Genomic DNA, 22,720 nt, shown 5'->3' on the forward strand with positions numbered 1-22,720 from the left:
TAGATTTTCTGTTATCTTGTGTGAATTTGAAAACTGTGCTAAGTGCAGTGTTCAGTTAAGCCGTTAGTCATGAGCAAGCACGTGACCGGCGACTTATGTCATCATGGATAGCAAGCTCAGCAGTGCTACCCCATTGCCACTGTTCTGAACTATTAAAAATTCAATTACAAAGTACTCGCTGCACCAAATGAGCTTAAATTGTGCCCATTTGTAACAAGATGCATAGCGAACAACATGCAATAAGCAGCCCACATACGAAAAATGGCACTATGACCCCTTTAATGATTTTCCTTTGCTCTGCCATCTGTGTTGCTATGAAGCAGCACTAAAACATGGTGCTGCGTTTATGGCAATTAATCCCTACAAAATCAGCACTTCTACACAACTGCCAGTTAGCTTTCCAGCATAATCAGCTGCACCTTTGCTTTGCAACCTTTAGCCTTGGGCCTTGAGTTTGCTCGCATTAACTCGCTGCCAGCTGTACAGCATGACCAATGGCTCAGCTTATAGCACTGCACACACCGCCAGCGTAGAGCATAGGCGTTTAAGTTTGCCGACCATGATAATTTGCCCACATGACAGCACTGAGGGGCCCCTATGGTCAGTTTTCATTTTCACAACCCCCCCATGTTTTTAACGGCCTGTTATTGTTGCCAAGCACTGAAAAAGGCTTGAAAGCTATTCGAACTACACTTTCTTTCTGAAGCCACCTCTGACCATTGCTCTAGATCTAGATATCCATTTCGCTTCATAACTGTCACTTGGCTCCCAGTGAAACTTTGGGCAGTGCGCAGACAGCAAAAAAACATCGATGCTCTCTTGCCCGAAGCAAAGGTTAAAGCTCACCTGATGTGGAGTCGCAGTAGATGGGGACGGGATTCTTGGGGTTGCTACAAGCTTACTCAATATGCATTCGCTTACAAAAATACCGCAAAGGTGGCCGAGTGGTTTGAGCATCCGCCATGCATGCGAGAAGTGCAGGGTTCAATCCCTAGTACCACTGGGTACCCACCGGTGATACAAGGCCTATTGCTCGGCTTAACTGTGGTGAAATGTTTGGAAAATGGGTCTTTGACAACACCTTGTGCCATGGCGCTCTTGGCCAAAGCTGCCTTTGCGCCATGAAAAATTCATCACCGCCATCCTCCCAACAATACCAATTTTACCTTTGCTGCCCCTTCATGAAATTTAAACTTGTCCAGAATGGTGGGACACCCAGCCAGATTTCTTTACATCAATCAGCACAAACAGATGAGAAAAAAAATGAAGATAGACACATCTTTTCCTTTCTTTATGCTTTGTTGGCCCCCTTCTTTTAAGTGTCAGCCATGTATTAACTGCAGAGTAATTTACCTTGCTCATCATTACAACACCTTCATAAAGACTATTTCTCCAGGTTCACTATACTATTTATTTCCTGCACACTGCTCTGAGAAACCACCGCTCAATTAGTGGCCACCATGAAGGCAGAACAAGAAAGGGCGATGAGAGTAGAAAGTAAGCTTTTACTAGACAGACACACTCATCTCTGTATGACACTTCCATATTCAGGACATGGTAAAATCACATGCGCACCAACTAGCATACAACTGAAGAAGTTCTCACTCAAAACAAAACTCACTGCTTTCTCATCTCAAAGAGGAGGGGGGATGGTAATTATAAAGCATGCTTAGCAAAAGTATGCAGCACATGATGACGATGAAGCAAGATCTCGTGCAATACTTGAACACTCTGGGAGCGCTTGCATGGTACTCTGCTTCAGTATAGCAAAAAGTGCTTCTTGTGTGTGAACCAATTTCCATGAGGGCTATCTCTGTATAATGCAACCTACAGATCCTACAGGAGGGACAAACATATGAGGGCTATCTCTGTATAATGACATAAAACATATGAGGGCTATCTCTGTATAATGCAACCTGCAGATTCTAGAGGAGGAACAAACATAAAACACAACTGGCTTAGTTCACCAAACAGGCCCTGCTTGAACTGTATCTTTGGTAACTTGCAAGCAATGACAGTAAGCAGAGGATGCATGACAGGCAGGCAAGGACGATAGAGAGATCTCCATATTGATATGCTTCTGCAAATAAACTAGCAGCTTATGTTTTGAGACACAGCAAATGACAACTTGTGATTCGAAAAACTTTACCACTCACTTGTGGCTAAGTCAGTACAACTGAACAAGCTTGCATGATATTCAAGGATGACGATAACCACATTCCACTAGCACTCAACCATGTGGAATGCACAGAAAATTCACAATATGTGCATGATCACGCCATTGACGGAGGCATAAAACTGCACTGGAGCATTAACATGTGTTCTTCCCATTCACGCCCCAAATAATGAAATGGCACTATCATGGCCGAAGTTTATGAACAATAAAAACAGTAAATACTGCAGCACACACGCACAGTAAGGGCTCTTATTGTCACTCGAACTTGATCCCTACACAGCGCTGGATGCTTTTCCGACTGTTTATGGCCTAAACAGCAGTCACAGTGCAGCTGGTAATGGAGACTCCACTAAGATAGCACTGCACGAGCCTTCATAATGTCCATTACTATTAACAAACTAGCTAAATTTGGGGACTACAAAAGCTGGCATCACCCCGTGTCCAGTGGACTCAGCAATCACGAACAAAGTATACACGTCCAGTTTGAACATTCGTTAGTTTCTTTCATGACAGACATAACAGAAATGTATGGCGTACGATCAAATACAAATGAATATGATGGGTGCAGAGACGTATTTCACCATGAAAACAGCGTGCTCAGCATGTATCCATGCAGGGGCTCAAAACTTGTCAGTGAAGTCATCATCGTCTTCATATCTCCTTTTCCTGCGTGTCACCGTGGGCAGCCGCGGTGAACGCTCAAGCCATGGATCTGTTTGTGTGGCCCGGTGGGTCAGCGTCCTTAGGTCCCCGAGCTGTGCAACTTGCGTCCCTGTATAAACACGAGTGCAAATTGAACCATCAACCAACCTAAGTAGCTCGACTGACGGCCGTTGGTCATCATTTTACATCAAGAGCCATTAGCAGTTCAAACTGTGGGATATCGGTTGAGCTGATGTCCTCGTCACGCACAGCAGATAGCCTGCATGCAAGTCAGTCGCCTTTTATGGAAGAGTGCGGGAAGGTATGCGCCAGCACAGTACAGTAAAAGCTCGTTAATTCGAGCTCAGATAATTCGAACTTAAGGTTAATTCGAACTGACACCTGGGTCCCGGCACCGCTTTATGTATTTTAGTGGGGGGAAAACTCCCGACAATTCGAACAAGTCGGCATCCGCTACGGTTAAGTGAACTCGGAGCAACTGGCTGATACCGCTCCTCGTAAATAGAAGTTGACCCATAGCGAGTAAAACATGCTCCAAATCTACCAGAAATGTAAAACAATGGAAAAGGAAAAAAACCCAAGTGCACGAGGCTCATGGAGCCCGCATTCCGGTGCACGCCGTAGCAGGTTTTCGCTACCGGAGCACTCGCCCGCGTCGCCCGCACCGCTGATGCTTCGGCACGGGCCATGGTCACATGGTGTAAACAACATACCATATTTACTCGAATGTAACGCAACTACAAATGTAACGTGAGAGGTGACTTTACATGCTGCCCAGCAGGAAAAAATAAAACCACGAATGTAACGCGGGGCTTAAGGACGCAAAACAAAGAACCTTTAATAGACATCGTGGCCAACATATTTATGCATCTTCCCCGCTTTCAGAGTCCTCCTTTTCATTATCGAAGTCTCTCGGTAACTTCTGTCATATCGATGTTGTTCGCCGCAGAGAATCCATTCCTCTTCATGAACGTTTGGGACCACCCATGAGATGCTCTGAAATTCCCATCTCCCGAGAAACGTCTCTAACTTTCCAACGGATCAGCTCGACACTGACCCCCATGAGACAGTTGCGATGCTCAATAATAAAGTCTGCCACTTTTCGCTCCAGCTCAACATGATGGCCGTGGCCAGCCCCACGAAATCCTTTGCGGTCGGGCACACATTTACAAAGCCCTCCCACTGCAGCCGCCATCCATGGATGGTTCACTCATTGAGGTCAAGTCTTTGAGCTACCGCACAATTCCCGACCTCCTCAGCTAACAGGATCGCTTTTCTCTTAAAACGAGCGTTGCCACAAGAACGCGACGCGACGACGCGTTCAGCGTGAGAACGCAACGAACACAAAAAAAAATTGGAGGACGCTCAAGCTTCACCTTTAAGAGTAGAACGCGACAGCGTGTTGCAGCATTGCTAGGGAGTCCACGGAACGCCATCGCCCGTTCAGCGCACCGCCTTGCCCATTAGACAAACCGCTCTGCTATGTACAGTGAAACGGATGCGCGGAGCGGAAAACCACGCAGAAGCGCTGCCAGGTGCCTTGCCGAAACACATGGGGCTCAACTTGCAGTCGTAGTTCGTCGGCACATCGTTCTCGACAAACTCGATGCCACTAACGCCAGCATAGGTTCCACGCCAAACGAACAGGCAGTAAGCCACAAGCTTCGTAGTGAACGCGCTTTGGATGTGCGCTGCATTGTTCGCCGCTCAGCACGCGATACCTTCGTGCCGGCACGGCCCCACTGTGTCCGAATAAGACGAGCGGGAGGCGCTACCGTCACACGCTATCTATTGGGCAGTGGCGTATATTACGAGTAGGAGGAGGAGTGTAAGGAGGATATTTTACTCACGGCCAATGCCGCCGTCGCCACCGGCTTTTCTGCGACACGAGCTCCTTGACACTGTCGCATTAAAAAATGACAGAGAGCATCGCACCGACGCTTTGACTTTGAATGATGAGGATTTGGCCTCCGATGTTGCCAGCATAAGATCGCAAAACTGCAGAAACCGAAACCAAGCTGACTGCTTTGAAATGGCTGCACCGCGGCGCTGCTCTAGGCCAATCGAAGTGCGGTATTCGATTTTAACGCAAGGGTAGACTTAAAGGAGAAAAAATCCAGGGAAAAAAATCGCGTTACATTCGAGTAAATATGGCAGTATGGTGGCTCAGGCAATGGCGGCGTGCCGCGAGCGCGAGCTACGAGTGACGCCAATATAATTGAGGCTGCATGCTCCCAGCAAACATCACAGGGCTCACGTGTGGTGAACACAGCCGACAGTGATGAGCCCGACGGCGGCGGCAAGACTATGCCACCGCCAAATGCACATGAAGTAGCATCGGTGCTCGAAGTTGCAGCATGCCACTTCTCTGTCAATGAGAACTCTGGCGTTGCGCAGGAGCTTTGGGCAAGCTGCAAATGATGCTGATAGAGTCTCGGCAGAAGAAAAGCAAGCGAATGCACTTCACCAATTACTTTTAATTTTGACAACCCTTCCCTGGAAATAAACACGTCTTGGAGCATAAATAGCATCATATATTCCAGCACTAAAGCCCGCTGCTCGCACGAATGCCTTCCAGTACTTGTTTCTGGGCATAACTGGCTGATCAATTTATTTCATTTGCATTAGGACCGGATTAATTTAATTCTCAGAATATGCCCACCACAAACGTGTAGTAGCGGCTAGCTCGCGATAACGAGTCTAGATGTGACTGCTTCGGGTTCTGCCCGCGCGGTGGGGAGCTATGACCACTCATTCTAGCGCCCATTCGATAATTCGAACTTCACTTAATTCGAACAATTTTCCGATCCCCATCGAGTTCGAATTAACGAACTTTTACTGTAGTAACGTAGGTACCTGGGAGAGCAGGTTGTGCTCAAGCCTTCTCCGTGTTCTTGGGAGTTTTTAGCAAGCATGATATGTGAAGTGGGGCGACATTTGGAAGCCAGGTGTAGAGAGCATGTCCTGACTGGCAAACCATCTCTCTTCTCTATTCTTCTCTACTGCAGCCATTACACCTCCAGCTGCCGCTGAATTTCGCCTTACGCGGTAGTAACCACAGTGCAAATTTTTATGAAATCCGCATTTTAAAGTTTACTACACATTCATTTTGTTAAAGAGCAACAACTTTACCCCGCCCCAGAGCTGCCATGTCATGCGGAGCCACTGTTGAGGTCATTATAGGAGGTGAATGCTGCTTGACTGGTCACACACTTTACCAACTGCATTAAAAGGGAGAAAATCTCTGCTGGCAAGCTATTTGGTGTGAAACTGCCTCCGTCATGCTTAAGGTTCGTGGGCAATACAAATGAAACCAGAAACTTTGTTTTGCTCGTTAACTCTTTCAAGTGTGCAAAGAAAAAACTGGCAAAAAATTTACACCATGGTACATAATGTTAAAACTCAGCAATAGCCAGTACACTGTGTCCACTTGCATTGTGCACCAGTACCGCATCCTCTCCTACCACGCTGGGCTGTAGCTGCAAATCCAACCTCCATGCTGCACCGCAGCTACCATATGCCTCCACTTCTCCACTATGCCTCTACAGCGCCCAGCTTTCTATCACCCTTGCCGTCCTACACTGTGGCGCCTAATCCGTGAAATATCACGCTTGCTATTTCGTTTCCCATGCATTGCACTCTTCTAACCCCCCTCACCTCCTTGTGCAGAAAACAATGCCAAGAGTACTTTATCAACAGCAATTGTTGTAATAACTATTAGTGTATGCACTGAGAATCACAGCAATGCAGAAGAGGGTGGCAGGCAATGAGCCAGGTCACAGGCAGTACTCCAGCACAGGAGCCTCAAACTCATCTCGCCATGCAGGCTGCACTGACAAACTTTTGTCTCTCACGGACAACAGCTGCAAAGGGGAGAGTGGTAAAGGATAGAAGTAGTGGGGAACGGAAAGCTACTGAAAGGCATCAAAATGTGTGCAGCAATAATAAGATGCAATATGGAGGGAACAGAAACAAAGCTGTTACAGGCATGGCACTTCCAGGACAAAGGTTGAAATATTTAGCACCACCAAGCCATATGATAAGACCTCGTGGGCTGTGTAACTGCGACTCTCGCATGATCTTACCACTGCCACGGCACTCACCAACTCCCCTAAATTAAAATTCTGGCAGCACGGAGTACTAGTGTGCACTGCACGCACACAAGAACGGCAAAGCCAAGGAACAGTGGAATAAAAATTCTACAGTGTACTGTAGCGCTGCACAGCCTCAGAGGTGAAAAGCTTTCCACGTTCCTAAACTAAGAGAACAGCAGTACTAGGGGATGCAAAATGTGAAGCGGCAAAGGGGAAATGAGAGGCCACCTGCAGGCTCAAAACGAAGCACTTACACCTTCATAACACACCACACACGTTCTTGCCTGACAAATTGAGCCCTCTGATCAGCATATCAATATATCTATGAACACACACACACACGTACCTTGGTAGATTAAGGCAATAGTGCTCAATGCCAATAAAAAGAGAATTAGGGTAGGCTGCTCGAAACACACCTAGTAGAATTTACCCATGTCCCCAATGCCAACACAACATGCATTGTTAATTGTCACTCGGCAGAAGTGCAGGAGATGAGTGAACTACACTGGTAATCAATGAGGCTAACAGCTGCCAGTAGCACATGATGAATGCTTTTTTGTTTCCACTACGTTTTTCCTCCAATAAACCTTTCATTTAGCTCAAGCCAGAAGTCCTTGTTTCTTCAACATTTCTAACATATCTGCTCCATACCGCAGGCAGAGATGGCTAAGTCACGGCGGACGCTGCAGCTCTCCTGTTTTCAACGCAGTAGCGCCCTCTTCATTGTAGGCCACCTCAATGGTAACGTCGAGCCTGCCATTATACTGAGTGGCAACAACAAACTAGCATCCAAGCCTATCTAAGCCAGTCCATCGAAATTACTGTTTAAATTGAGGATGGCGCCTGTCACGGTGGTGAAGAACTGGTTAGTTGCGCCAGCAATGGCAGCTCGAGTCTATATTGGGCCGAAAAGCTATCTCCACAGTATCACTGGCATCGATTTTTGTTAAAAAAAATAGAATGTTTGGACTCCACAGTGTCCAAAACATTGGTTGTGAATATGTACACCTTCCTACGAGGTGTTTGATGGTTCCTCAACGAAGTGCGAAATATCGTGCAAGTCTGAATTATTGGAGTCCGAAAAATTAGTTGGCTACTGTACAACTACAATACGATCAGAAAGCTGGTAAAGGAAAAGCGAGAGTTCAGGCACGCATGGATTTAGTGCTCAGGGAAGTCAGAAAACAGTCCAAGGAACCCAATGTGTGAACTCCTGCTCTACCACTATAGTTGAAACTTAATCCAGCCTAGCTACCTGAGACAGCGAATTGCTACTTTATACTGGAAAAGGAGAAAGAGAATGTGTGTACGTACAGACAGTTCGCTTGTCTGGTTCCACGGTCTGCGTCCAGACGGTGCGCGTTGGCAGGTTTGTGCAGGTCGACTTGTCGTGCATCTGCCTTCCCTCGCCATTGACGCACCTCGAGCAGTGGACCACATCTTCAGCAACACACTCCTGCTGTCCCCCAGCAACTGAGTAAACATCCGATATAACAAAGCCCGCGTCACCCGTCAGGACTCCAGCATTCCCCGACACAAATGCAGCCGGGCCAGAAGCCACCGACGAAGGTTGGCCAGGAGGCTCGCTGATGAAGCCGGGAGGCAGAAGCAAAATAGTGGATGATGAGTCGCTATCTGCCTGGCAGCCTTGGTCGTGTGAAGCGGATGGTCCACCAAACCCATTTGTGACAACCTCATCAGGCGGTTCCGTCTTGATGGTCACTCCAAATGTTGACGGAAACGACACTAGGGGCGCTCTTGATGTCGATGGAAGCGACAATGGAGGCGAGACATCATTCTCTTCTTCAGTCTTGATGCTCTCCAGCAAAATTTCGCCAAACTCCTCCTGCACCTCAAAGGCGGACGACCTATCCACTGTTTCGACAACACCACATCCAGAGCCAGGAGGCGGGGCTGCAACTTCGGCACTGTCATCGTGGGGCTCATTTTTCACGACATAGGAGGTGACAAACTGCAGGAAGTGGCCGCTTGCTTCAACAGATGTGCTGTCCTGGGTTGAGGAGCTGGTCCCAGCTTCGTTCGAATCACTGACCTCCTTCTTGATCTTGTGGGGCGGGATGAGTGCTGCTCCACGCGAACCGGAAGATGTGCCCGTTACATGGCCGACTTCCATGCTCGACTCGTCATTCTGCACATGAAAGCATGAGGTAATATATAACCACTGGAGCATTTCATAACCTAATATATCAAAAAAGCTCCAAAATATCTTTCCATTAATCACATTAACTTGCATGTGTTATGTTAAACTGCCTTTAGGGTGCACAGGCAGCTGAGGTTATCAGGTGCCAAACACAAAATAAGTTTGCCTGTTGTGCAAACACAACACAGGCTTTCAAAAGTTACTTATGTGTAGAATATTAAATTCTAGGAACTCGAAGAGGTAAAACCTACTACTTCATTTTCACCTAAAAGGAAGCTAAGGTGAAAATGAATGTTTTCACCATAAACTACTAGAATAATAAGTGGCTTACTACGACTTCGTCTCTACATGATTTGCTTCAAGGTTTCTCGTTTTGCGAGTAGCCAAAGTGTGTTACAAGGACTGACACAACGAATTATTGGATGAAACAAACTAAAAGCAAGGTTTGGTTGGTCCATGCTTAAATTAAAATGAAGTTCAATTCCTATAATAAAACAGAAAATGCAAAGTTTCAAACAGAACTGGTTGTAGAAAAACAGCCATATTTACTCAAGTAGTCCAAAATATGTAAACGAGCAGAGAAATTCTCAAAAAGAAACGAAACCTTTCGATGGTTTGAATCACCCGCAGTTTATGTTGGAGCCACCTATGGCCAGCAAAAGAAACTGGTGCCACCAGCCAACTGGCTCATGATGAAACTGTCACTCCATCATCATTTTCACACAAAGTACCGTAGCTCCATGATGGCTACGAGGAGGAATTTTGCTAATTCGAAGACAGCGATGCCACCTCCTAACGTTAAACGACGCAAAGATGCGGCCTGACGATGACCACTGTCGCTGACATAAGTCCCATGCACACAATAAACGGTGAAAGACGCAATGTGCAGCCTGCGACCATGTACTACTACGACTCTGTACTCTAGCTTGATAAACAATTTTGTGATCTGCTATCACAGTCAGCTAGTGAGCCCTTCACTGCCAGCTCTTCCGCGGCAAGTATCTGCACTGCAAGTGGCTGTGTTGCATTGACTGAGTGGAAAAGCTCATATTTTCAAATGCTTTGAAATGCTACCAATAGAGATAACCCCATTTTTTAAACAATAAACTGGACCGTGCACTTGACCACTATAGCTGTTACAAGTTGTGCACATTTATCTTTTGAAATCCCAGACTACAAGGTAAGCTTTCATGTCTTTAGAACACGTTTCAAAATGAACAATAGCACATTTTTGTAGCCTCGCATTCTACATGCTAGGGCACACTTTGCTTGACATCACCTGCAGATTTGCTTACACAAACTCAGACGCCTACTTTTAAGATGAGCATTTGATATAACTATAACATATTCTGGAGCGCAGCTCTTATGCACCTGTTCCTGTAGTGAGTAGCCTGCCTCGGCACCAGGCTCGGCATAACCAAGCGAACGAGCGCATCGGAGGATAAAAAAGAGTGAATGCAGAGAGCAGCGGAGGACAAAAAACGGCGATAGCGAAGACAGCGCAAGGAGAAAAGCGGCAGCGTGAAGGCAGGTCGCACGGCAGCGACCTGAAGCAAAAAAACTTATGGAAAGATAATTCTGGAGCCCACTTGAAGGTTCGGGCTACCACTAGCATGTCTCAACTCACAGCCCTCGTCTGCCTCTCCCTGAGACCCTGGTGAAGCCGCAAATGTGGACTCGTAGTTCCAGATGGTCTGAGCCCTCTCGAGAAGCCAGGGGGAAGGAGACGCTTGACGCAAGCTGCAGCACCTGCTCCCTTACTCGGCATCGCTGCCCGCTTCCAAATAATTTGTGCTTGGTTTTTCGACACCGTAATTGGATCGCACTTGCTTGTTGATGACTTGATTAATGCGCTACCTCCTTCGTTGTGGGGCGATTGTCTCTCCTCCCTTCCCCCCAAACCTGTCTGAATGAACTCATCGAAATTGTCATGCTGAAGGACAGATGTGCCGGCCGTTGCCCACAGCATCTTGCTGCGCCAATTTCATTAGCATGTGTGGAATCGCTCTTCTCCTATTTGCGACCATTTATACTCCAACAGTGATGAGTAACATTTTGTGTTAAATGGTGTAACATAAGAGCGAACTGTGTGTAAAATGGTGTGCTCGTGAGTAGCTGCGTGCACAACCATGATCAATGCCTCGAAATTTAAGGAATATGAAGAAAAAGAGAGGAGACGGCGAAATAAGGCACTGAACTTCACTGCAGAACTCTGTGAATTTCAAGTAACTGCAATAGGCCCCTGTAAGGCAGCAAACAATGTCATTTCCGACGAATGACATTAGCCCGAGTTGACATCCTTGCTCGCATCGTCACATGGCTAAAGCTGTAATGTCATTTTTTTTTATTCCAGAAGTGTCATTTGCAAATGTTTCCGGTGATGATTCGCCCGACCAGAGGCTCTTCTATAAGCTCGGTGGTGACAGATCGCTGTGCACGCTGCTGAAGCCTAAACCCTCGTCAGCCTCCTTTCAGCACTGCGTGATCTGTCTGCACTCACCTATGGTCGCAATACTCCAGCAGCTGCGCACAGAACTTGCAATTACCAAGAAGCATAATCGTCGGCCAACATTTTGTTAAGAACTTTAGTTTCTCATGCAGAGGTTTGATCGTGTGAAGCTACATGCAAGATGCACGTGTCCAATTCAAGACTGGCATAAAATCACTTTTATAAAACATTCTTGGTGTCTTCATGACTTCCAATTCCCGAAATCACTTTTATAATGCGGAGCTGGGTATATACCTGACTATGCCTCTGTGGAAAGAACTAGTGGAAAAGCACCATGACAGCATAAAACATACACCTAACTTTTTTCTAGAACAAAAAAAAAATTTAATGAACAAGCTGCGCTGCCTGACAGCATTCCACTCCATGGCTAACTTTATGACAAAACCACTTTCTTCACTACACTCCTACCAGAGCAAATCTCTCTCCATGTGTTTCGTGCTAGAATGGCAGCATCCTACCCTCCGATCAACACTGGCGTCTTCTCGTAGTGAGAGGTTCGGTCTCTGTGTGATGGAATACTTCAATTTAAGATACTGACCACATTAAATGTGCTAATTATAATTTATTTACACAGAACACCTATGCCCATTTTAAGATGCTTTTTAAGGGGGGACACTGGTCTTAGACCTATTTTCCTTATTTTTACAAATGAAACTATCACATTGCTCAGTTTTTTATACTGATTTCAAATATGAAATTGCTTTTAATTAATTCATTAGTTCCTAAGGTAATCAATTCTAATTAGTAATTTATTAGTACCTCAGTACAAAAAAATGGCTCAATAAAAAACAATTTTTAACCCATGGCTACATAGTATGGTGAGTAAAGAGTGCAATAATCAAAGCAGTTTTTCCATTTTGCCCTCATTAGTAATTTTACAGCACTTAGAATAGCAGCATTCAAAGTGTGAATATCGTGCATAGATAAACTTTGCAAAATAACAAACTCTTGAAACGTGATTGAACAATTGTGCTTCGATTATTGCATATATTGTGCCTTCAGCTTCCCTTAGCAAACAGTATGACATGTCTATTTGTCCTAGACGTTGAGATATTGACGGACAACGACAGCCAGGTGTCCAAAATTTTCACGGTGTTAAATCGCCTGCTCCTGAACAAATTGAGCCCACAAAGTGATCTTAATATCATAGTCAAAATACCATTTCCTGGAGGAGAAAACTGGTGGAGGTGAAGAATAATAGCTATAGGCTCCAAAAATGTCATTTTTAAAAAATTGATTTTTGGGTCGTTTTTCAGTCCCGAAGACTAGTGTCCCCCCTTAAAGGGCCACTAAGGAGAAAGTGAAGTTGGCTGGTGTTGATAGAATATCGCCTCACAAAAAAGCCACTGTTACTGAAAACAAACCTCTTGTAAGATAGAAAAAAGCAAGGACTAAAATACAGGTATTGCCACCACAGCCCAATCCCGCAAGTACAAGTGCGATGATGAAACAGCCAAGAAACAGCCTGAATCTCTGAGGCTACAAAACGTGTGTGAAGTTTACACGTCTGAATATTAAGTTTTGTTTCAGAACTGCTAGAGCACTTTCATCACACAGAAAAAAGACAGGAAAAAGACAACCTAAATGTTAGAAGTCAAAGAAAACTTATACGTGGTGGCCCCGCAAGTGGCCAGTTCCGTTTAGGTATTTTTCAGCGCTTTAAGGCTATGCCAGTATGCCAGCTATGCGTGCCCACATGGTTTAATATTTGATGCACCTCAATTTACAAGCGCAGATTAGCAGAGGAAATCCAAGTGCCCATCTTTTTTTTGTTGCTTTCTTGAAAACATAGTTTTCTGCTGGGTTTTGCCTGTTTTCCCTACAGTAGAGCACTGCGAGTAACTTTGTTCCTCCACGTGCGCCACTTACAGTCAAGATGCAAGAATATACTGCATCAATTCTCTTTTTGACCGACAATTCAGCGTTGCAATAGCACCGAAGATGGAGGCTGCAGCAGAGAAAAAAAGCCGGACAATGTGATGTTGTAGGTTGTCCTAGCAGTCATGCTTAACCATAGCAGGGCAGCAGCATTGTCGATATGGCGGTGTACCAGAGAGTGCCGCCAGGTGAGCCACAGCGGACTACTTGGTTGAATGCTATGCCACTAGGAGAAGTGAAAGGCAGGGCATCACTATACGCACAAGTACGTGCTCTGCATGTTCGTCTTGAAGACTACTTGCTCAATACATCCTTGAATGAGTCTTTTGGAAATCCCTTGAAGCTCTGCATACTATCTGGACACACGGTTCCGGCTAAACTACCAGCAACAAATGCAGAGCAGCCTTCACTGGAATCCGACGACAGCAGTTGTGTTGAGTATTATACCTCTTCCAGGAAAAACAACAATAATGGCCCCCAAGTAAAATAGCGGACGTCTAAATGCCTACACTCAGATGATGCGGCTTACAGGCTTCCTCTGTTGTGTATGTGTCTCAATCATAACATTTTTCATAATGTGCACTTTGAGATAAATGTGCTTGAAATAAGACTAAAATGAGTTCCGGAAGCCAACAGCAACTGACCATACATAGCTTTCAGGAAAAAACCTATAGAACTCACGAAAACGCATGGCAACCTGGTGACATGGTGCAAATTTGGAGCATCGGAAAAACATTTGATACCAGCAAAGCCAGAACCAGCACATTACAACGTGCAACAACCATAAGAAGACGTCAATTCGTGGACGGACTGCAGTATATCCCAAACTGGAAGCCAAGGTTGCGGAGTTCATCCGGGAGCTGCGCACAAAATCGCTGCCCTTGACTTTCAAATGCATCTGCATTAAAGGTGTTGAGATCGAGCTTGCCTCTGGACGCGCAAAGGTGCCGTTCAAAGGCTCACCGTCATGGGTACAGCGTTTCATGGAGCGAAAGGACTTTGTTCTATGGCGGTGTACTTTCGTGCACCAAAGAACAGAAGAGTTCTAAGAACAAGCTGATTGAGCTTCATTGACATGAAATCGAGCTGTATCCCCAACACGACTACTTTAACCTTATAATGAATAGATGTGGGGTGACAACCCGGCCACCCCCACCAGCTGTCTGAGACATCCACCACTGCCGACCGTTTACAGCTGGGTGTTGTTGGCATAGAAATCTCTCCCCGAAGGGATGGTGCGTAAGTCTTTTAGAAAATGCAGCATCAGCAAAACGGTGGACGGCACAGAGGATGATGCTTTGTGGGATGTGGGCAGCGAGAAGTACTCATCACCCAACTCAGAGTTATAACTCCAAGTAAACTTGTGGCATGCACTATACCTAAGAGCAGCATTTAAATTCAAATTAAAATAAATAGTCTCATCACTATGCAACAGACTGAGTTACGCTTATTTCAAGGTGAGGGTGACATTCTGTCCTGTTGCCATTCAGTTTTTTTTTTATTATTTAGAAATGATAAGCTGGAGGTTGACCAATATGCCTCTTCGACCTATATTCCAGTTTTTATGGTATGCTCCTTCCAGAAAATTGGTCGGAAACATGCACTAGTCCCATGGGAAAGCTGGCAGTTCATAATAAAGGTAGGAATAAATCCAAATGTTTGAGGCCTGAACACATAAAGTCCAAAAAATTTGCCAGCAGCTGCAGTAGCTTTAGTCCCTTTGGCTTTGGCCAGATTACAAGCTCATACTGGTGATTATGGTCGACCTACTACAAGCAGTGCATTTTATTTCAAAGAAAATACTTTAAAATAAAGTCGGAGACAATTATTCAGTGAAATAAGGTCACGACCATACAACAGCAAGGTTAAGTCAAAATTATGAAGTCCTCCAAACAATTCCGGAGAGTTGGCAGGTATGAACAATGCATCAAACGTGAAGTTATGAAAAAGTTCTTACACCCAACATTTGCATCTACAATAAAGCCTATTATCTTAATATATAAAGGCAGTTGAAGAATCCATGAAGACAAAAAAAAAAACTCCAAAACCTTGTAATACAGAAATTTTGATGTTTATGTTGATAACAGCATAGGATGTAGGTATTGTCTTAAATTAACTGTGCTAAAAGAGAAGTTGAACAGAATATCTAGTTTCCAGACAGATCAAAACATATCACACACATTTAAAGGAACTCTTGATCTCGTGAAATATATTAGAAGCTGCATCACTGTGAGACTTTAGCAACATACAAAATGAGTAATTCCCATGATGTGCACGAATCAGTTGGTTCTTTTTCTGTTATGGATACCTGTCTTCTAGGACCTTCAAAAGATGAGCAAATGTCAGCTGACTTCGTTGCTAGCAAATTTCAACAAATATAATCTAGAACTAGCAAAAATCCCGGCCGCGGTGGTCGCATTTCCACACAGGCAAAATCCTAGAGGCCAGTGTACTGTGCGATGTCAGTGCATGTTAAAGAACCCCAGGCTACCAGAGCTCTCCACTGCGGCGTCCCTCACAGCCTGAGTCGTTTTGGGACGTTAAACCCAATAAAACCAAACCAAAAAAAGTGAGCACTAAACCACCCATACCTTTCCCTAATTACCAAAGAGACATCAGCAAGCCAAGCCAAAATTAAATCCATTGTTTTTACTGCGGACCAGTCGCCTGTGCCCATTTCTTATTAAGCCTTTAAACCCATTCTTTTTTTTTTTCTTTTTAAGCCCTTAAACTGTTCGCTAAAACCTTTAGCGCAAAAGCTCTGTCAAATAGCATATGACACAAGCACATGACAGATTGTTCAGCTATATGCAGTTTGCCAAGACCTTACCTCCCATGAAGCCAGGCTATCAATATTTTCACTGCTTTCGATCTCAGACGATGGCTGCCCCATTTGCTCATAGTCCTGAAAAAAAGAAAGAGGAATTAAAACACGCTGAAGTGACATTTCAGGCCTTCATTCAGTTTCGCACTTGCATGCCAGCAAACAAAACTGATGAGTAGCAAATTGGCTCCGGCTCTGGTTTCTGGAGGCCCGGGCCATTGAACTGTCAGCAGAAGTAACACAGCCGTTCCAATAGACCGTCATTATATTTTCACTCAAAATAACAATGGTAGTAAGAATAATTTTGTCATGCTTGAGCAAAGACTTCCCCAACGCAGGAAGGGCTCTCCAATACTCTGCACAACTCCAATACCCAGGCACTATCTGATATGATCTGCGAGGTTTAAACTCCCAGAGCTGCAACTTGGCAGCGTGAACCGCTGTAGTAGAGGAGCCTGAATTACCATCCACCATGTGGAATTTTTTAATGCGCACTAACATTGCACAACAAAGGAGTGTTTTTGTATTTCACTCTAATGCAACCTGAAAACCGAGGATTCCATCTACAAATATGGATTCAGCAGCAGAACACAAAAAAAAAAACACTTTAGACTGAAACACTGTTGTGTAACATTTAAATTAAGCGCAAGCAAGCAGTCTGGCTGCTTATTCATTTACAGCTGCCTGTGCATGAATGTAGAAATGGCAGCTCCTTGGTCCAAATCGAACACCTCAATCCCGCTTCAGGAACTGGCTTGGTGTTGAGCAGGATCGGGCTTGACAGCAACTGAAAGTGGCCACACAGTGATGCTAATGTGGATCTACAGTGGTGTGTGTGTGTGATATGGGGTTTATCATCCAAAAGCAACTGAGATTATGAGCGACGCCATAGTGAAGGGCTCCGGAAATTTCGACCACGTGGGACTCTTTAACGTGCACTGACATCGCACAGTACACGGGCCTCTAGAATTCCGCCTCCATCGAAATTCGACCGCTGCGGCCGGGATCGAACCCACGTCATAACTGACTTGAATGTGATTGAAATGTACAGCTGTTGCGTGCATTCATAATGAAATGCGTGGTGGGAAGGGCTGTGTCACTGTTTTACAGCGACAGCTGATGATGGCAATTATTGCAACACGCTCTGACCAGTGATGGCATTGCTAAAAACTGCTACCATACAACCCTGACTAATGATGGCGTCACTAGAAACCTGAATGAAACTGCCATGCAAATGAGATGACGGGGGGTGCAGCTTAGCTAGAATGGCTCTGTGTGCTCACATGATCCACACAAACCTGGCCCACGAAGGTGTCTGAGGTGTGCACTCATACGAGATCAGGAAGGGCAGCGAGGCATAAGAAATCGGACAACTAAGAAGCGTGATGATTACTTGCGCAAAAATTCTGCAACCACCTCATGCCTGTCCACATTGCACATCTTACAAAATAGTGCAGGTTCCTCCTGTCTTGTGTTTCAGCAGCTTTATCACTCCTCACATCTACCGCGGTGCTTGCTTCCCAGTGCCCGCTGCAGACACTGAGGTTTGCTAGTTTTATACACTGTCGCCACAGGTCTTACTGGTCTACGGTTTTAACGATTGTCGCACACTATTTGAATAAACTTACAGAAAACGCACCTTTCCTGCACAAAGTCACACGAGCATCCGTCTTAACACTCACACGATGACGTAATTTCCCGCTCTCCCTTCACAGGCCGTGCCCCGACTACGTAACCGTGGTGTCCAATGTACGAGGCGGCGCCAGCAAGCGGCATGGTAAAAAAAAAAGAATGAAAAAAAGAAAGAAAGAAAGCCTACACTAGTAAGGAAAGTAGTGATACAACATAACCGTAAAAATGTCACGTGGTGTTGACAATGACATGGAAAAGCGATGAACAGATTGGCTTGGCACTGAAACTAACTTTTTATTGCACTGACAAGCATAACTTGGTAGTGGCAAAACGAGCAACTGCACTCAACGGTGTCGAAGATGAGAAACACTGCCACTTTCTGCAATGCTCAATTCAAAGGTGACAAAAAAAATTCCGGGGCAATGTAGCTACAACATGTACGACAATCCCGAACAGCGTAGACTAAGTTGTGCTCGACAACAATCCCATACAAATCTGGCCACCTATTATGTGACAAGCAGAATGATACTACCACGTGCCAGTGGCTTTGAACATTGAACATAACAAAAACAAACATTACAAAGATTCGTGGTCATTATACCATCACTAATTAAGAAGTGCCAATTCAAAGGAATATGACCTGCTGAGCTGCCAGCGTAGTCAGTCCTCTCATGAATCATGGTTAATTACTTCTGTTTCTGCATTGTTTTGCACTTAGTTGGTGGGAAATTTCCACAGGCAGCGTGTTATCATGCACCGAAGTGCCAATTCTGTGCTTCATTTTTGCATGCATGGTCGCTTGCTTTTACACAGACAGCCAACTCCCATTTCTTATATTTACCTGTATTAGGCAACGAGGCTACACAGAAAATGGATGCAGAAACAACCTCCCTCCAACAACATGCAACAATGTTTTGAAATAGACCTTTTCATCCAACCGGATAAATGAACAACTCCTGATGTAGAAGAAAATAATCCTCAGTAAAAAGGTAAACTCAGCAATGGGGTGGCAGAAAAAAATTGAAAATTGGTTTTGAGGAAAGGAAATGACACAGTTAACTGTCTCACATATCTCAGTGGACACCCAAAGCCTTAAGGGAAGGGATAAAGGTGAAAGAAAGGAAGAAAGAGGTGCCATAATGGAGGGCTCCAGAATAATCTCAACCACCTGGGGATCTTTAACATGCATTGACATCCCACAGCACAGGGGTGCCTTTGTGTTTTGCCTCCATCAAAAACAGGGTCGGGTTCGAACCTGGGTACTCCAGTAGAGCCAGAATCAGAAATAGGAAGCTTGTGGGGATGTATGATGGCTTCAGCTGGCCCAAGACAAAGCTAACGATGGTCATGGAGTGGGCATGTAGTGAGGCTGATGGTGATGTGACTGCATTTCTGGCTAGTTAAGATCGCGTCATTCCGCCAGCACACCACACTATTTTTAGGGCTTATCGTTTGCTCTTATGTTTATCTCGTTTTTTTTCGTACTGTGTTCAGCACAAGGAAGAATTTGCTCACTATGCTTCCTACTGATGCAAGCTGTTAGTCCTGATGCGCTCCAATGGCATTTCTTAGTGTTGGGTATTTTTATCTTGCATTACAATCCAATCCTGTAATGGCCCTTCTTGAGGGTTGACAGTACCTACAAACAAGCAGATAACTAAGCAAACAAAAGGTAGCTCAGAAGCAACACCAGCCTCATGCATCAACCTGTCAGCACTCTGCGCCCATTCACTCAGGCCCTCGTACTCGTACAGCTTTGAAGCTCTTCCTCAGAACACTTAGGCGACACCCACAGCTTGTAGTGCATGTTCTGCGAGTGTGACACTAGTAGCATAATCTCAGTTTTTGCTGCTCCTTACATTTCATATGTTTTATATGTTTGCACTGTTCTGTTTGCAAGACGCATTCCATGTGGCACTGTCTTCTTGTGTTCTCACTGCTTCTGAAGGCCGCACCAGACTGCGACAATCTCATAAGTGTAACAAGGAGTACACTCAATTGAAGAGCCAACAATAGTAAATGGAGGAAGCAAAATTGAAACAGTGAACTGGAGTAGTAAATGGAATAGTAAAAAGAGGAGTCAAGAAATGCCTGACAAATTTTGCGACAGCCAGAATGCAGGCAAGCTCAGCTCCGTCCTGTACCGCTCCATGTACTGTTTATATGTGGTTCGCACCGGTATCATAGCAGCTGCCATGCCAGCGAACCAGGAGGACTACTAGACTGATAAACGGTACACGTTTCTATAACCCACTCATCGAAACTTGTTCCCGCCTGCACTGCCGAAACTATGCAGGGTTCACCATCATGACACTCATGGCATCAGGTTCAAGCTATCTACGTGGAAATCACAGATGCAGAAACGCTCAAAAATTTGTACAGAACTGCTTGCAATGGCACACGAGACAATTTTTGCAGAACAAAATTCTAGGTTCTATGTTTTCAGAACCTCTCATGAACACCTCATTTTGCATAGCTTTAGCCATTTACTAACCACTGACTGCTGTCATCCGAGTCTGGAGCTGCCTCCTACCGTTTTTACAAACTAATGTACACTGACATGAAAAACAAAAAAAAACTAAGAAAACTGCAGGCACAGCCGAAAGCGGAAACACGGGTGAGTTCGTTGTTCAAGGTAACGTGGTCACAGCGTGAAAACAACATCACAAAAGAGAGAACCGACCAAATCTTTAATTAGCGTGCCCGACGGCTGCCTTTTCTGTGCTCCTGCGCCTTAAGACGAAGCAAGCCTGCTGAGAGCTCAAGATTAAGCATGGGCTTGGTGCGCCTGTACTGAGGTTTGATCTTTTCGCAAGTGTGCTCAGCCAAAGGGCGCAGGAGAGGAGAAAAGGTGGCCATCGAGCATGCTAGCTGAAAATTGGGCCGGCTATACGTGTGCTAAATGCTTCATGCAGTTGCTACAGAAATGCATTCCCACTTAGTGCTCTCAGAAGCCCCTATATTCCATCAAGGCCGCCTTCTCTGTCAACTACTGCTTCTCCTTTGCATCTCCCTGTTCTCTTTACCTAAGCAGCCATGCAAGCAGTGTACAGTACACATTGCCATGTAGGTAGTGCATTGTTTTCATGTAGTGTCTAGTGTTCCGTCAGGACAGAACGACTGCTGCTACAGTTCTGTATAAACACAGCATTTACTGGCACTGCAGTGACGGCCAAACCAGAACCCTCATTCAGTTTAGGAGAAACCCTTGGTGCCAAATGTCTCGATCAGGCCAGCACCAGTGCATAGCAACAAATACAGCACAACGGTATTTGCTGGATGGTCTTGTTTTCATACCAACTGCATCTGAAGTGGTAGGTTTGGTTCCATTTGGTTCGTTGTCACAGAGCTGAAGTAGCAGCTTCTTTTATCTCTGGACATAACTCCTAAGCAGTTTTTTTTTTTTTTTTCAGAATGCGTAGTGTTAGGCGCAAACGTACACATATAGCTTATGCAAAACTTCCCTCCTGACGTACCAGCGCGAAGCGTTACAAAACACACAAATATTTACTACTGCGTGGTATCGCTTAACCAGGTTGAGTTCGTTGTCGTTAAGGGACTCAAGTGACAGTCACTCTTTCGCACCGGCGAAACTGAGCGCGATTTTTGTCACACCAGGACGGAACTCTCGACATCGCCTCTTTTCAATGACATCGGTGATCTTACCCGAGCTCACCCAAGTGAACTCGGATCCTTGTCAAACATAAGTTTTGCCGCAACAATGGGTTAAAATCCCGCGCGCAAGCTCCAGTATGCATTTCTGCGTTAAGAAACTGCTTCAGTTCTTCACCAAACCAAAACCGCAAGCACCGTAAAGTGGCTTGACGCTTGGGAGCACTTTTCTAACAACTTTCTCCTCCTTTCCCCTCTTCCTGATTACGAATGACAAAACGGAGTGTTCACAGCTTGACTCTACCAGACTCGCAAAGACTTGCAATCGCACTTACGTCAACGGGTTCTTCTTTGATTTTGATCGGCGGCACGATGGGGGCAGGCGGCAGCGGCTCGTCCGTGATAATTTCCGACGTTGCTGGCACAGGCGGGAATATGGTGGGCAGGGAATCACCGCCAACGTTGAGGCCGTTCTCAAAATGCAGAGAACACAGGCACAGCTTGTCGTCGACGTCTCTCAAGGAGGCCTTTGGTATCGCCGCGAGCCATGCCTTGCACTGAATGTCGTCGGACGTGCAAACGAACAGCAGGTCCTTGGTGTTGACCACGCCGAATTCGTTAGGACAGCCCCTGATGTAGCACGTCAACGCCGGGGAAAGCTCCATCGCGTTGTCTGCTGCTACTTTTCTTGATGTATGAGAAAGAGAAGGGCAGAATACAAAGCTAAGGCGAATGGAACACAAAAGCCGCCATTTAACGACCAAACACAGCGGTGGTCCCGAACGCCTAAGGAACGTCGTTGAGCAGCTTCCTCTGATGCAAGCTCCACGCATTAGAAAATGGCGCTACCAACGGGATGAGAGATTGCTTTCGCCTATTTGGCACCGCTACCGTAGTGCAGAATCGGCACATGAAAATTACCCGCGCGTTGGTTGAAAACTACTCAGTACGTTAACAAAGCGACCGCAGAGATATGAAAAAAGCCGATGAAAAGTAGAGTAGGTATCTGCAATCCGAACAAAACCTTCAAGCGTGAGAAGAGGAATCGGCAACCATTTGATGTCAGTTTTTCATTTTAACAGTGTCAGTGCACGTTAAAGATCCCCAGGTGGTCGAAATTATTCTGGAGCCCTCCACTACGGCACCTCTTTTTTTCCTTTCTTATTTAACT

General features: G+C 45.4%; 1 protein-coding gene across 1 annotated transcript; it reads right to left on the bottom strand.

Annotated features, from left to right (window-relative positions):
* Positions 1 to 1,484: 1,484 nt before the first annotated feature.
* LOC144133137 (uncharacterized) lies at positions 1,485 to 22,351 on the bottom strand. The gene is made up of 4 exons (XM_077665999.1): positions 21,885 to 22,351; positions 16,312 to 16,386; positions 8,248 to 9,082; positions 1,485 to 2,948 (listed from the first exon to the last, which is right to left on the bottom strand). Exons 1-4 carry the CDS (start codon positions 22,212 to 22,214, stop codon positions 2,797 to 2,799), a joined length of 1,392 nt encoding a protein of 463 aa, XP_077522125.1. The 5' UTR covers positions 22,215 to 22,351; the 3' UTR covers positions 1,485 to 2,796.
* Between the last annotated feature and the right edge of the window lie 369 nt (positions 22,352 to 22,720).

This window comes from Amblyomma americanum, chromosome 5, assembly GCF_052857255.1.
Source record: "Amblyomma americanum isolate KBUSLIRL-KWMA chromosome 5, ASM5285725v1, whole genome shotgun sequence".
NCBI lineage: Eukaryota > Metazoa > Arthropoda > Arachnida > Ixodida > Ixodidae > Amblyomma > Amblyomma americanum.